The following is a 16,906-nucleotide window of genomic DNA, read 5'->3' on the forward strand; positions in this document are numbered from 1 at the left end:
TCTCCTCAAAAATTGATGTTTGTATTTCTATGAAACTTGACGAAAATGTTCGTTAGGTGGTCTTTGCTTGAACCTTTTGGCCAGTGGAGCACAGGCACTGATGTGCCTCTTGTTTCAGTTCGCTTTTCGCTTGATTTACAATTTGCTGTGTGGGGGAAGTCACGTTCAATGTCAAGTCACTGCTCTCTGCGGAAGCCTTATGAGGTATGGCAAAGCCTTTCCCAACCTGTGATTTATTTTGTTTAAAGTAATTAATCCATTTTTCTGGGTTTGGTACATACAACTTAGAGCGATTCATAATTAGGGTAAAATGAGTAACGTTTGCAGGGTTCGAATTTAGACTCGCATACTCGCAAAATGCGAGCGACATTTGGAAATTGCGAGTGACTTTTATTCAAACTCGCAAAATTCTGCGAGTGGCTTTTTCTAGACCACAAAATGTTAAAAGGAAAGTAGAATAAACATGAACTTAATTCCACTATGTAGTCGAGTGTAAACAGCCTATAAGTGGCATGTTTACACTGCCGGTATAAAGAAGACAGTACGGAGTCACGCTCTAGTAGGTTTTCAAAAATAGAACAAATACAGAAAAGGCCGAGTTTTATCTCGAATCTTTCCGGGATGCTCCGAGGCGTGCATAATACAAAGTAAATACGAATGATGTAATCACCTAGCTCGATCATTGGCTAAATTTAGCGCTTTTGCGCACTATATGTAAACCCCATCATCCTTTGAATATATTTCCGCCCAACTGTCAAAATGAATAGACTTCGTTGATCGATATATTTCATGGTCCAAAGTATCCACGCTACATTTACTGTTGCTTTTTTATTTTAAATTTATTATTTTATTGTTTTTAATACTTAGAGACTTAATAAAATCTGTAGCGTGCTTGTCGAATGGGTATTAAATTACCCGATGGCGTGGGTAAATATACAAAGTGAACAATGTCAAATTATTGGACAGCTTTGTTATCAAAAAGCTGCCAGCATCAGACGAGTCTTTCCATACCCCCCAAATAGAATAAGCCATCAACAAGTTCTAGTAGTCGAGTCACTCAAGATTGATACTTTTTAATATTCATAATATGTCTTAGGTGTTAATTTCTACTTTAATTAGACAATATTATAAGGGAATAAAGCAAATAATAAAATTGCAAGTTGATTTGTCATTTTGCGAGTTGCCTCAAAATGCACTCGCAAAATTTTGCGAGTGCTCCTCAAAGTTAAATTCGAACCCTGGTTTGAAGTGAAGTGTGAGGTAGACCGGTGAATCAACAAATGTTGCAAAATTGTTGTCTACTGTCTTTATATCAAATTCCATTTCCTGAAACTCTGTTTTATTTAATTGTAAATAAAATGGGGTATCAAACACATAACTCCATTTTTTATCGTAATTGTTTTCTACTCTTCTCAGTAATGCATGTTCACTGCCATTTACAATGGTTTCTTTAGATATATTCGAATAAATAAATATGGTGTCAGTTAAATCCTTCTTTTTAACTTTATAGTCTGTTTGTAAACAGATTTCTTTTAAAGCTACTTTTCAATATCCATCAAAATGAAGTGGTAACTTCAACTGCACTTTAAAGCTATACGGTTTATTATCAATAAAAATATCATTGCTCTCATTGTCTCTCACAAACACATAATGTTCCATTATTATTGTTCTTGAACTTGATCTGCATCAATCCAGCTATCAAATGATTTTGGAAATCCTTCCCATCGAACAAAATACTCTAATTTCCCTTTGACTTTTCTCTTTTTTAAAACTTTATCAACATACCAAAGACTGTCTGCATCTTTATCAACAGGAATTATTTCATTTTGATTCACATAACCTGATATTGGTTCTTTATTCAAGTCTATGATCTTATACAATGGAAAACCTTGTTTGAAAATCTTGCTCTTTATTTTAAAAACTTCTGTAGTATATTGTTGTTGATAAGCTCTTCTAAAGGGGTGTTTCGTGTAACTTAATCTAACCAAATCACTAATTTTATATTTAAAGCGAGGAGGCGTTTTGGGGATTTTTTTAGGTTTTAGATACATTTTACTCCAAAGTTGTGTCTCGTTTTTCTTTGTAACATCACTTGGTGCTAATCCATCCAAACTCCGATGAGGGGAATTATTGTAACTATTTACAATATCTTGAAGGTGATCTATATATCTATAATTTCGCTGATATCTTAACATTCTAAATATCATACCGCGAAGGGTACGAATGACTCGCTCTGCATAGTTTGCTTTAGCGGTGCTTTGTGTATTAAACAAATAAACTCTCTTCTTTTGCATAAACGCTTTTAATTCACGATTGAAAAATTCAGAACCTCGGTCCGTTCTTAACTTTTTAAACTTATGAACACTAAGAATATCCTTGATTGCTGACAATACCGTGTTAGATTTTTTATTAACTAAGGGTCGAACGGATAGAAAACGTGAAAATATATCTATAACAATGAGTAGGTATTTAACTCCATCATTGTATTTAGCAATGTTATCAACTGCCATTAAATCCATATCACCCTGATCGTTCATACCCGCCACTTCAACACGTGGTCTTTTATATGTATGTCTCGCCTGACGTTGAATGGCATACGAATCTTGACTGTTGAGCCATTTCTGTATGAAATAAGAAGTAAATACTCTTGGATAGTTTTGGTTTAATATCCTGTGTAACGTTTTTGCACCCAAAAAGCTGCCTGCGTTTTTAGAATCGAAATAATATTGTGATAGGATATGTTCCTTCTGCGTTTTATCCATGATTAAACATGATCATCGTTGTAAGTAGTTTATATTATGGGGCACATGGGTTGTTAATTAAACTAAAGCAAGGAAATGAAAACATGTATAGATATAAATACATTTATTTGAAACTAAACATGTATAAAATAAGTCAGTATATGATCATACAAGCATATACATACAATGACATACATGTACATAAAGTGAATTAAATATTTATGTGAAACATGCAAAAAGGAAATTCGTGAAGTAATAAATATAACAAATCATTTTACGCCACACAATGTCAGAGTTTTTAATTTCTCATGAATTCTGCTTTTGAAGAAAAAAATGCAGTAAAACACATACAACATTGCATAATATGTCCATTTTGTTGTGTTGTGAATATTCTTTTGCTCAACGTGATGGACGAAACAGTCGATCTTCAATGCGATTGATTGTCAACACCATTCTTTTCATTTTTTCACACCACCGCTCGGTTTTCATTATCTGCAGATAGTCATTGCTCTCTAGCAAATGTTTGTGTAAATCAATCATTTCAGAGGAAATCTTTGAAATGCGCACAATTTCTTCCCAACTTTGTAGTATATTTTTTTCATTAACTGCGTTTAGCATGTCACTAAAGTAACGTTCTATTTTATGCTCATCATCATCAGGGTCTGTATCCATGATACAATCGTGATCTTTTTGAGATGGGAGATCCATCTGGCAACCATAGCAAAGTTGTCTAGTCACCATACCCATAACCTCACACAGTGCCTTCGCATATACAAAGTCAAAGTACGAATTCATTAGCGTGACACTTGTAGAAACTGGAGTATAAATCTCTGTAGTGTCCATAACATTCGTTTTGGAGTCACAATGTTCATTTTCATAAATATCTTGAGATACTGTGAAATCATTAATGTTCGTGGGGCATTAATGTTCGTTGTTTTCGTGGGTTGGGTGATCCACGAATTCAAGATCCCACGAAATATAAACCCTTTATTCACTTTTCAATTGCCTTGTTACGTACATACTCTAGTATATTCTTTACAGAGGTCCCAGTATACAGTGTTAAAACCTGTCTCACTGTATAACTTATGATCATTATTCTGTTAATATATTATAACTGCCTTTAACAAATAATCAACCAAATCAATTAAATGTGTTTTATGCAGCAAATGACAGTTATAAGCACGTGGTTAAACGTGTGCTGTTAATGAAAATCTCCAAGTTTACAAGATATGAGTGATGAGTGTCCATACTCGATTTTTTTATTTAATGAAATAATTAATCGATTACTAGTACATTGAAGGTTACTAAGCACCGAACGTGAAAATATACGCACCTTTTCGGTGTTTTCACAGTTAGCAAAATTCTTAATTGGCATTCAATGGCTTCCCATATCTGTATTTATGATCAGGGTACATCTTCTTTTATTACTTTATTCCCAATTAAATCGATAAGTGGCATGGGTATATGCACTAATTGGCATGTCGTACCACATTAGCAAGTGTCATAAACCGAGTGACGTAGAAGACGGAAATCACGGGCCAGCGTGTGGATATTATGCAGTCGATCTAGGACGATCGCATCTTCGATTTTTTTTTCAAAAATGAAAATCCACGAATTTAAGTACCCACGAAATTGTTTTTTTATTCGGCAAACTACGAAATTTCATGCCCACGAACATTAATGATTTCACAGTAGTTCACTGCAATCCATGTTAAGTTTTTCTGCTGCGATATGATCACATCAAATGTCGATGAAACACTGAATGTTTGTTCTGTGTTGTATGTCTTTTATAGTTACATATGGTAACGGAAAAATTCAAATTTGAATTTTCAGATCATCCGGGGATATCGCCATATTGAAAACCCGCCAGAGGTTCGGTCCACGTCCATGGTGCTCGGGATGAGTCATTGGAGGACGAAGATCGGGTGACCTTATGCTGCCATGAAATGTCGTTTTTATGATGTCCAATTATGTTCAAAAATAAACAACTTGGAGAATGTGTTCTATGTTCTAACAACGACTCGTCTCCTTTCTGTCACTGATGTAATCGCAAACCGCAAGAAAAACACTCTACTGTGTCATTTCTGCCAGTATAATAAAATCCTGCTGAAGATAATTGGAACTTGTTTGGTTCTATTTGAGGTGGCCACATGTCAAACGTCTGTCTTGAAAGAATAGCATGCTTGGAGAACTATATTCAAACTCTAATAGTTTTGAAGTTGTCATTTCGATTGTCCGTGTAAGAATGAAGCCAACAACTGAACACTTTCCTTCATATCACAGAGAGTTTCAAAAATATCAAATGGTAATTGAAAATTTTGGTGACCCTTTTTAAATATTATTTTAATGCGTCGCTGTCTCTCTTTCACAAATATGACAAATTTATCACCAAGTGTGCATGTAATTTCCCTTCTTATTGGTGACCAGGAGACATTTTCAAAACCAAAACCTCTCAAATATGTCTGCAACTCGTTAGAAAAACGTATCTGAGCTTGAGCCATTTTTTGTATTTTTTAAACACTTTAGACAACTGTTAAAGCACAGACTTACAATATCCAATTTGTTCGGTTTGTTCTATACCACTATTGACAATCCAAAAAAAAATGTCTTGGACGTTGATTATTCTCGTACTATGGGCTCGTCTTTAAGTCCTGTATATACGGTTAAAAAGGGAATGAATTTACATCTATCCGGATATTCTTCTCTCTTGATGGCTATTGTACTGATCAACTATGGTTTGAAAATTGGTACTTCTTAATAAATCTGTCATATGTCTATGACTATCTCGCAACCATTCGTATATGGAAATTGCTTCAAAATCGGTGATCCAAGGTAGCATAGTTCCATTCTCATTCCAAAAGGAATCAAACATTCTCCTGTTTGAGTCATATGGTGTCAAATTATAACTCATATTAGCCGGTAAAACAATGGCTGCCAACTTCAATCGCAAAAAGATTAATACTGATAATCAATGGAGACCCAGTTAAACAATGACCCTTTGTCTTGGATTTCAAACAATGGTAAAACATAACCGCTAAAAGCGGGAAATCGCCAAATATGACCGCTAACGCGCGAAATCGCTAAATATGGCCGCTAACGCGGGAAACCGTCAAAGATGGCCGCGAGAGTCCCCATGTCTGTTAACGCGGGAAATCGCCAAAGATGGCCGCTAACGCGGGAAACCGCCAAAGATGGCCGCGAGAGTCCCCTTTTTACCCTACTCTTGCATCAGCTTAATAGGTAATATGAACAAAGACGCTGCCTATGTAAGTTAGTAGAATTATTGACGTGATTGTTAAAGTTTACTGTATAACTAAGTGGAACATACTAGGAATGAAAAGCAAACTTTTGTCATAAACGTTAGTGCAACTTGGAAGTGTTTCATCTCCTTTTAAATGTAGGCATGAGAGTGGTTAATTCCTCCCAAAGAATAGGAATATTTTTTTCTGCCGGGGAACAAGGTGGCATCATGTCCCCTTGTGGCTCCAGGGCAAAGCCCTGGTAGGGTGTCCTAGGGGCAAGCTCGTTGGTTTTAAGGGATTTCAGTTTCCTTAGACAGTCTTAAAATGATAGGCTATAACACTAAAACTCTGTTATCTAATATCATTTTTTCAACTGATTTGTCGAATCAATACTGATACTAGTATTACCTTTGTTGGTAAAGAACAAGCTTAATGTTTACACTCAGCTTCCAGTTGTGAATGATTAAATTTGATACTGTGAATGCCTTAAAGCTTCTTAAAACTTTTTGTTGGCCTTGAATGAGCCAATTTTTGCATTTATGTCTGGAAACCAGTGATATAAGACTAGTATATGTAACAAACATATTTTTTATCACATATTCATAACAATAATGTTTGCACAGAAGAATATTACAAACAAGAGTAGCTGTATTCTTTACTAGGATTGGATGGACAAAAAACTGTTTTAATAAATATTATGGTCAATCATGGCCCAAAATTTGCTAATTGACTAATAATAATGAGCAAATGGATCCCTAACCCTAAATAAAGCGTTGAAAGCCTTTCGGCCTGCTACATTTTGTGAGTATATTCATGTACTTTTAAAACAAATTAACATAAACATCTAAAGCTAGTATAAGCTTGCTCATGAATTCCTATGCAAATACTTCAAGATTGTTATGCTGATGCTCAATTAAATCAAAACCATGTAGTCCAAGTCACTTGAAATACTCATTTAATATGTGGAATACCCAAATTATTACTAAGGTATAGAGTATTACTCAATTGCATATGAAACCTTACCGCTTTAGTTTCATAAACAATGCACTGCAACGGATAGTGTATTTAGCCATTTTTTAAAGTAAAATCTATTATACACTTCAAACATGATTGAGTCACCTGTATCAATATACCGCTATCATACTAAAAGGCTTGCTTCCCTAGTTTGCTTTGTTTAATTATTTCAAAGGAAGGCTACGGGTAAAATATAAGAAATTTACGGTATGCAGCGGAGGATGGGAGCGTGACGGGCTGGTTGGGGTTACACCTCACACATTTAGTTTGAATTATCGTTTGTGAAACCCGTAAAATATAATATTATAATAATATTGTTTTATTATTGCAGGTTTATCATTCAAAATGGCATGTAGTGAGGAAGACGAGGCGCAATGTTACGCAAAACTTATGCAGCTTCAGAAACCTGCTGGAAATACGTTGAAAGCATTGCTTGAATACGAGATAAAAAAAAAAAGACTATCGATTGACCAGGTATTGTTGAGTCATAAGAAAAAAATATTACGAAAGGTTGAACATTCTGCAAAAGATTTACTCTTCCCAAAAGGGAAACAGCAAACAAATGTAGATAAATGGGATATATCATTGTTCTGTTATATCTTACGGACTTGCTGCATGCTGCAACCAACCCAAGATAACGATGTAAATGATGTGCGTACTACACGAAACTACATTGCTCATTCACCAAAGCCTTGTGTTAGCAATGCCGATTATGCAATGCATGCAAATGTTTTCAAGACCTTTATTACAAACACGTTGAATCACATTAATGATCAAGACTTAAAGGCAGAAATAAACGAGCAGGTACAAGAAGCAGAACGCCCCGTAGGCAAACAAGTTATTGAAGCGTACACCATCTGTCACAAAAGCAATAGTTCCGTAGTAGACGACGTGAAAGGTATGCATTAAACGCTTTGCAAATCGGTTATTTCTTTGATAAATAATATGTTAATTGTTAAGCACTCATTGCGGATAAATGATCATTGTTACTAAAATCAATGACTTTTTTTAAGATCTCTTGTTTGTATAAATCTGATTCAATAAAGTCATTTGGGTACAGACCTCACTTTTAGTTAAAACACACTTTATTATGTTATCCCTAAAATACCCAAATTTTGTAAGAAAACATGCTGTAAACTCAATACCAAAGACCATAGTAGTTCTGATGTTATGAACGACACGTTTAAGAACTCTTACCGTCCACAAGCAAAATTCTTAGTATTATGAAAAGGGGCCCCTGTTGTTTGTATTACTTAACATAAAACGCTCACATGAATATGTACGTTATTTACAGAGCACTTAGATAAACACCATGCAGTTGTGCTAGATAAATTTGAAGACCTGGAGAAATTGATCAACACATTGCCAAAAGAGTCGCAGGCGAAGCTTGAACCACCAAGTATGCCATTTTGTATATACGTATCTGCAAGCTTGTATGTGTTTTGTAGTCCTTAAAGACATACAAGCGCTTGTCTGTTGTTCAAATCACAAACGGAATATGCATATTGGCGTTATGACACGGGTTTTGTACGAGGTTGAAGACGTCGCCGACAACGCTGATAACATCTTATGTCTCTATCTTTACTTATTTTAAATAACATATTCGTGCTAAATTAAAGAGATGTTTATTGATATCAATCAAGTTTAGAGTTTGTGTCTATGCCAGACACTAATACGTGCTTCAAATGCCCCTCAATCTAACACATATTTCATGTGAGAGTCGGAAACCTATACAATATATAAACTTAGAATCTCAGTTTAAATACCTAATTTCTGCATTTGTATTGGTGGCGAATGGGCATTAAGTTATGTTATGGTGATGGACTTTGAATAACGATTGCTTTTCTAAGGACAACTTTCACAGGTTAATCTGCACCAGATTAACCCAAGTTCCTTTACGTTTGCAGATCTAGCCAGCTTTAAACTACTGATTAAGAATTGTAGTCCGGATGAAGAAGAGAAAATATCGCAAGTCTTAGTTCGAATATTTGGAGAACATTTAGGAAAGAAATTCAGCACCTTGCCGGAAGAAACATGTGAAGGGCTTAAACATATTGTGGGACAAATATGCAAGGAGCTTCAAAAGATGGGTAAAGTGGTAATTTCATCTACTGCAAAGGTGTTATATGTGATTGGAAATGTTAAAATATAATATGTGTTTTTTCTATTCCAGTTGACCTGACAGAAGCCAAGTATGGGTGTGTATGTATCACCATCCGGTTTTACGACTTTGTATCCTACATGGATTTTTTGGACAAATCGGTTAATGGAAAACTTACAGAAATTGCACTTCCGCTTCAAAATGCTTTAAGATGCTGCTTTGAAATAGAAGACTTACAAGTAGAGTTTGTCATGAACGATGAGCAGTTATTAGATTGCTTCGACCACACACGTAATGCGCGTCATTGATTACTACACGTTTTCTATAATTAACTATGCCACAAACATATCAACCATTTTGTATATTTCCGTAACCATCCTAAGATATATAAAGACATATATTAGAATTAAACAAGATTCTGAACATTGCATAACCTGGAACAGCAGTAAACTATGTTGTGAGTTTGTAGAAATATAAGAAAAAGGTATTTAATCTTATTTTAATTTCAGTGGAGTGCTTGAAGAATGTGTACTCCTCATTGATGAAAACGACACACGTAAACGAACAAGATGGCAATACGCATCCAAACAATAATGAACAGAGCACATTATATTCAGGTGATTAAATAAACCAATATAATGCAATTTTAAAAAAAGTACTAGCAGTAGCAATAGCAGTAGCAAAAGCAGAAGCAGTAGAAAAAGCAGCTGTTTTTATAAGTAGTAGTAGTTGAAGTAGTGGAAGTAGTTGTAGTAGTAGTAGTAGTAGTAGTAGTAGTAGTAGTAGTAGTAGTAGTAGTAGTAGTAGTAGTAGTTGAAGCAGTAGTAGTAGAAGTTGAAGGAGTAATGGTAGTGGTGGTAGTAGATAAAGTAGAAGTGGTAGTGGAAGTAGTAGTTGAAGTAGTAGTTGTAGTTGTAGAATTATTATTTTTATTATTATTATTATTATTATTATTATTATTATTAATTATTGTTTTTATTATAATTGTTTGTATTATTATTATTAGTAATTGTAGTAGTAGTAGTAGTAGTAGTAGTAGTAGTAGTAGTAGTAGTAGTGGTAGTGGTAGCGGTAGCGGTAGCGGTTGTAGTAGTAGTAGTAGTAGTCTACATAGCATTGAAGAGCATCATAGCAACAGTTTGTGACCAACTTTCAAATAATCCATTTTGCTGCAACATGTTACTCCCAGATGTAAGTGATCAACATATTCAGATATATTTTCCGACCCATATTCTAGTTTTGCCCGCATAGGGTCACGGTTATTGTCGTTTACAAATAAATCTCATTGTTGTTTTCCAGCTGCACCGGTTACCGAAGTGCCAGACATTTTAATGTCAACCTTTTGCACCGTGCTGGACAAACAAAGCGATTTAAGTATATCAAAGAATGATGCAGAAAAATATGGACAGGTTTTGAAAGATGCTATAGAAATATTTACAGCTGGTAAATGAATATAACTTCATTCCTTCAAAACATAATTAAGCTGGAGCCTTTGACACTTGTTTATATGCTCTCTTTAAACGTTGATCATTCCGTTATTATTATAATTGTTTTTATGCAATTTATTACATAATGTGATGTTTTAAGTCGGCAAACGTACAATTATATATATTCATGAAAATATCATTATTCGTATCTATTAATTATGCAACCAATATTTAATCAGGAACGGATCAGTATCTGCCGCTACCGGTGTTGCTAGTATGCCTGGTATTGTATTTGACATAATATATATAGGTATATTATTAGATATATTAGATTTATAACATTTGATAGCTAACTTACCTAGCAACTGACTCCAATGCCGGAGATGCAGAAACTTTACCATTAGGGGACATACAAACCATTTTGATAATTGGTCAATAGTGTTATTGAGCTGCAAAAGGTCACTGAGCAATTTATATGACGATTCATTTTGGGAATCAAAGATTGAATAGGGAAATGTTTCATTTCGTTTTATTTAGGTTCCATGATTCAATCGGAAAAGGAGCAGGATCAGTCGCCTCCAGGAGAGGCAGAAGTGAACATTCGTTCTACAAAACAGTCCGCCGAAAGTGAAAAAGAAGCCCTATTGCTAAAAGGTTTGTCATTGTATGAGAGATTTTCAGAGTGTCTTTATTTATCAATTGTGTTTGTATTCGTAAAATGCTGGCTAATGAAAGCAAAACTGAAATTTAAATGTTGAAAATTGAATGAATTTAATAATTAAATGACGCACTGTTATTGTCCTGTTTCTTGTCATGAATAGTCTCCAAACCACAATATTCTCAGCTTAGATTAGAAGTGAAAAGGTACGTGTACATAACTAAGAATTCACCTACAAATAATTACTTTAGTTAACCGTTTACATAAACATACAATAACTCGAGAAAGAAAGATGCAGGTTTGATTTCAAATTCTTTATTATACCTGTTTTTCAAATGCCAACACTAACATAATAATCAATATTACATTGTACGAACCTTTGATTTTGACCCCGTCCTCTTCAACCAGGAAAGGGTCAGGAACAATTCCGTGCAGCTGGGGCAGAAAGAGAGTTAAATTTAAAGAGACAGTCCGCCAAAACCAATGAAGAATCCATTTCGACGACAGGTATTTACGATATTTTTATTATATATTTTATAAATTAAGTGTTCATGTTTATTAAGTCATTTCTTTGTAAAATTGGCAGGCATTTTTTTTATCTCCGTCAATCCACATAGAGGTAATCGAATGAACATACCTTTTTATCAACAAAATATGAATAAGTTGCTACCTGTATTGGCATTTGTTTGTTTATTTAATTATCAATTGCAATTTGCTACGTAAATCTGTTCTTTTTATTCGTTAAAGGATACTTTAAGTTACAATATAATATATAATATCTCAAACTATTAGGTACTTGATTGAGGTTTTCTGTCGCTTAACAATAAAGCTCTCTTAATATGTTTAAGGTTTAAGTACATGGTTTTTTAACCGATCAAAGTAACTGAACATGTCCTTTGTAGTTAAGAGTATCCTCTTCTTCGACAATTCGTATACAATTACTCACCCCATCCATTCCGTTCGTTTTCGATACATACTGATCATCATTGTCAATATTTTGTCTTTCTGATCCAAACGTATGCCCTGTATCAGCTAAAACAACATTTACACTTTCGCCGCCTTTGTATCCCGACTAAAACTTATTGCAACATTACCCTTCCATGATATCCATATTACACAGCCCTAAAAGCAGAGGAAATGATTCCCTATTACCTATATTCAACTGTCCATCTTCAATAAAATCCTACACTAACACGGATACAGACAGAGCAAAGACGTTATTATCCCTATTGGTTTAAACAATATTTGCCCATATGCCAATCAGCATATAACAAGTGCATATACATAATAAATAATTGAAGATAAAACTTAGCGCTAATATAAAAAAACTTCACACATTATCTATATTCGGCTGTGGTGTGTCGTTTCTCTCTCCTCCAATGTGCTCATCATTCTCTATCTTGAAATTCCGGGCGTAACTGCAGTCAACTTAAGATCAATCCTTTTCGCTGCTTCATTTTATTTTATTCCTTCTATTTAATTAGGAACGGGTCATTTTCAATCTCCCGCGTTGGAAAAAGGGGGAGCAGCAGAAGGGCATTTTAAACAAGAGTCGACCGAAAATGTAGATGAAGATTTGTTGTCAAAAGGTAATTCAATGATGTTTCGTAGTTAGATCAGCCGTGGAGATGCATGCCTCAACGAAACATACCCCCTGATGGGAGACGAATCTCTCCCGCGACTTACTTTATTCCTTGTTTAGCTTGGAAGGATATAATCTGAATCTAAATAAATGCAAACTCAAGCAATCGCTAACTATGTCTCTGTATAGTTTTAACATCGCAAAACACACAGGAGCGAAAATGCTATAAAAAACGGCTATTGAAAACATATGTATTATGATTGACTAACAAAGTTGTTTTAAACGAACTACAAACGCCACGTACGTATAGATTTCACCAGCCGACGTTCTGTATTGTAATGTTGGTTAAGTTGGTTGTAGATAAAATCAGAACTTAATTACATTTAGATTTCAAGAATCTACCAGTTATAGACCTGGATCCGTCGTCTCTGGGAAAGGCAAAATACATTCGTGTAACCAACCAGTACGAAGAAAGTGAAACCCTATTGCAAAAAAGTAATGGTATGGAATTGTTTGGGTTCAATACTTAGTGTTATATTAGTATAAGTAAAGCAACATGATCTTTTTAATAATCATAAAAGCATATCTGAGGATCGGACATATTAATAGTTCATAATAGAATGACATGAACATTTTAAAATGTTATTTTACACACACCGATATTTTCTGTACATAGTTATTTTGGTATATTCTATTATGAAACGTCATTATGTCTCCCCCTCTCTGGGGGAGACATATTGTTTTTGCCCTGTCCGTCAGTCCGGTAGTCCGTCAGTCCGTCAGTCCGTCAGTCCGTCCGTACGTCACACTTCGTTTCCGATCGATAACTGGAAAACCGTATGACCTAGGATCACCAAACTTGGTAGGGAGGTTGGTCATGAGGTGTAGAAGATCCCTATTGTTTTTGGGGTCACTAGGTCAAAGGTCAAGGTCGCGGCGACCTCCAATGTAAAAAACATTTCCGCTCAATATCTTGACAATGGTTTGACCTAGGTTCACCAAACTTGGTAGGGAGGTTGGTCATGAGGTGTAGAAGATCCCTATTGTTTTTGGGGTCACTAGGTCAAAGGTCAAGGTCGCGGCGACCCCCAATGTAAAAAACATTTCCGCTCAATATCTTGAGAATGGTTTGACCTAGGTTCACCAAACTTGGTAGGGAGGTTGGTCGTGAGGTGTAGAGGATCCCTATTGTTTTTGGGGTCACTAGGTCAAAGGTCAAGGTCGCGGCGACCCCCAATGTAAAAAACATTTCCGCTCAATATCTTGAGAATGGTTTGACCTAGGTTCACCAAACTTGGTAGGGAGGTTGGTCGTGAGGTGTAGAGGATCCCTATTGTTTTTGGGGTCACTAGGTCAAAGGTCAAGGTCGCGGCGACCCCAATGTAAAAAACATTTCCGCTCAATATCTTGACAATGGTTTGACCTAGGTTCACCAAACTTGGTAGGGAGGTTGGTCATGAGGTGTAGAAGATCCCTATTGTTTTTGGGGTCACTAGGTCAAAGGTCAAGGTCGCGGCGACCCCCAATGTAAAAAACATTTCCGCTCAATATCTTGAGAATGGTTTGACCTAGGTTCACCAAACTTGGTAGGGAGGTTGGTCGTGAGGTGTAGAGGATCCCTATTGTTTTTGGGGTCACTAGGTCAAAGGTCAAGGTCGCGGCGACCCTCAATGTAAAAAACATTTCCGCTCAATATCTTGAGAATGGTTTGACCTAGGTTCACCAAACTTGGTAGGGAGGTTGGTCGTGAGGTGTAGAGGATCCCTATTGTTTTTGGGGTCACTAGGTCAAAGGTCAAGGTCGCGGCGACCCCCAATATAAAAAACATTTCTGCTCAAAATCTTGAGAACGGTTTGACCTAGGTTCACCAAACTTGGTAGGGAGGTTGGTCGTGAGGTGTAGAAGATCCCTATTGTTATTGGGGTCACTAGGTCAAAGGTCAAGGTCGCGGCGACCCCCAATGTAAAAAACATTTCCGCTCAATATCTTGAGAATGGTTTGACCTAGGTTCACCAAACTTGGTAGGGAGGTTGATCATGAGGTTTAGAAAACTCCTATATTTTGGGGGGTTACAAGGTCAAAGGTCAACGTCGCTGTGACCTCTAATGTAAAAAAATATTTCCGTGCAATATCAGGAGAATGCTTTGATCTAGGTTCACCAAACTTTGAAGTGAGGTTGGTCATGATGTCTAGTTGATTTTGCAATCAGTTGGTCAAAGGTCAAGGTCACTGACCTTGAGGTGAAGAACCGGTTTCTGCTCAATAATTCAAGAACGTTTACACCCAGGAACTTCATACTTGGTATGCCAGTTAGTCATGACTAGTTGATGGCCCCTATTGATTTTGGGATCCATCATTGATTATTTCTCACCTACGACCACACAATGGGGGAGACATGCGCTTTTTCAAAAAAGCAATCTCTAGTTCTATCTTTATGCTATATTCCTATATTAAATGTAAATTTGTCAAATATGAGTAGGACTTAAAAATGTAGCCATCCATACATTCGTAGCTAACTACACAAGCATTGCCAAGTATGCATCACACACGGTGATGGTATATCAGCTTCTATTCTTTTTTTCAGCTAACTTTGTTTTTCTTAAAATGATAAGCAATATATTTAAAAACAACTTGTATTTGTATCTTTTTTAAACTTTCTAGCTGAAAAAATCGTGACACAAAAAATGTTCAAAAACTTTAACTGACGCTTGTCTTTCGCATGCATCTAATTTTCAGTATACTATATGTAGTGTATCGAACCTCGGCCATTGTGTTTTCTTCTACAGTTAAGACAAAATAACTCTTTCTTTGAGCTCAGCGACAACTGACTCGCTTGCCCTGTTTGTTATACTTTGAAACTTGTGTATATGATCTCTTTGAACGTTATTCATTCCGTTATTATTATAATTGTTTTTATGCAATTCATTACATCATGTGATGTTTTAAGTCGGCAAACGTACAATTATATATATTTATAAAAAAATCTTTATTCGTTTTTTTAAATTTTGAAACCAATATTTAATCAGGAACGGATCAGTACCTGCCGCTACCGGTGGAGGCAGAGAAAGACAAACACTATCATGTTGCTAGTATGCCTGGTATTGTATTTGACATAATATACACTATAACAAGTATCAGTTAAGGTATTAGCCGCGTAATACACACTTTTTTAAAAGCTTTAACCGACAACATGGTTATAATCACGGTACACTATAGGACTTTTATCCAAATTTTGAAGATTTTTTACCGTGAATTAAAAAAGTTATTTATGTTTCATTACACCCACCCCCAAACTCCAAGGGCTACAAAGAGCGACAAGAAAATATTTTGTCTATATTTGAATTTTTTTCGCATTATCAGAGATTATGAAATTAAACACAACAGTTTCTGGTAAAATAAACTTCAGTTAACAGACAACTAAAGTTCAAACGAACACGTTATTTATACACATGGAAAAAAATCATTTTGATTGATCTTATGATTCTTCAGAAAAGAGCAGTTTTTCGATGTTTGAAAATATATTGCAGTTTTATAAAATTTATAAAAAATAGTTAACTATAAGGAAAGCTGCTGAAATCATTTTAGATATTATCTATGATGTCTATTGAACAATTTAAAAGACAATTTATGATAGATTGTTTACCGTCCAGTTTTGAAGAAAATATACATAATGTCATGTTACCATACATTTTATAGCTAATAAAATGCTTAAAAACCAACCTTTTTCTTGTAAACAATTATAAAGCTTAATTGGACTTATTCATAAAATGCACTCTTTTAAATAAATGAAATTTACTTATGATACTAACTCAGAATACAGAGTTTAAAACAAATGAGTGTATTTTTAAACTAAAATATGTTAAGAAACAAGAACACTAAGTGGGCTCGCCCCTCCAAAAATATCAGAGTGAAAGTTCTCAACTAATGTTTTTTTTTAATATTATAACATGTAAACAATCTCTGTGAGTAATTTGATGTCTATCTGTTTTATTTTGTCATTGGTATTCTAATATTTAGTTTTTTTTCACAATTATTCTTCACTCTTCAACATTTGAAGTTTGGTCTGTTCCAATGCTTTGTAGTGTGTGCACAGATGATAACTACTCAATGCTGAGTCAATGCTGATTTGGTTTTCATGCAC

General features: G+C 35.2%; 1 protein-coding gene across 16 annotated transcripts in view; it reads left to right on the forward strand.

The window, feature by feature from the left end:
* LOC128241902 (uncharacterized) overlaps positions 1–16,906 on the forward strand; it is a 50,968-nt gene that overhangs the window by 19,980 nt on the left and 14,082 nt on the right. For 6 of the 16 annotated variants that reach the window (XR_008262510.1, XR_008262511.1, XR_008262509.1 and 3 more), the window contains 2 exons: positions 119–204; positions 4,575–4,742. Coding sequence is in view for 8 of the 16 variants with exons in the window: in XM_052959025.1 (XP_052814985.1) it covers positions 7,343–7,895; positions 8,292–8,396; positions 8,905–9,087; positions 9,171–9,389; positions 9,608–9,715; positions 10,398–10,541; positions 11,063–11,179; positions 11,592–11,690; positions 12,668–12,772; positions 13,153–13,266; positions 15,792–15,863 (1,819 nt within the window). In the remaining 8 variants the exon portion in view is untranslated. Of the gene's footprint in view, positions 1–118; positions 205–4,574; positions 4,743–7,328; positions 7,896–8,291; positions 8,397–8,904; positions 9,088–9,170; positions 9,390–9,607; positions 9,716–10,397; positions 10,542–11,062; positions 11,180–11,591; positions 11,691–12,667; positions 12,773–13,152; positions 13,267–15,791; positions 15,864–16,906 lie in introns of those variants that run through there. The other 10 variants (XM_052959025.1, XM_052959028.1, XM_052959027.1 and 7 more) reach the window with 6 other exon arrangements.

This window comes from Mya arenaria, chromosome 7, assembly GCF_026914265.1.
Source record: "Mya arenaria isolate MELC-2E11 chromosome 7, ASM2691426v1".
NCBI lineage: Eukaryota > Metazoa > Mollusca > Bivalvia > Myida > Myidae > Mya > Mya arenaria.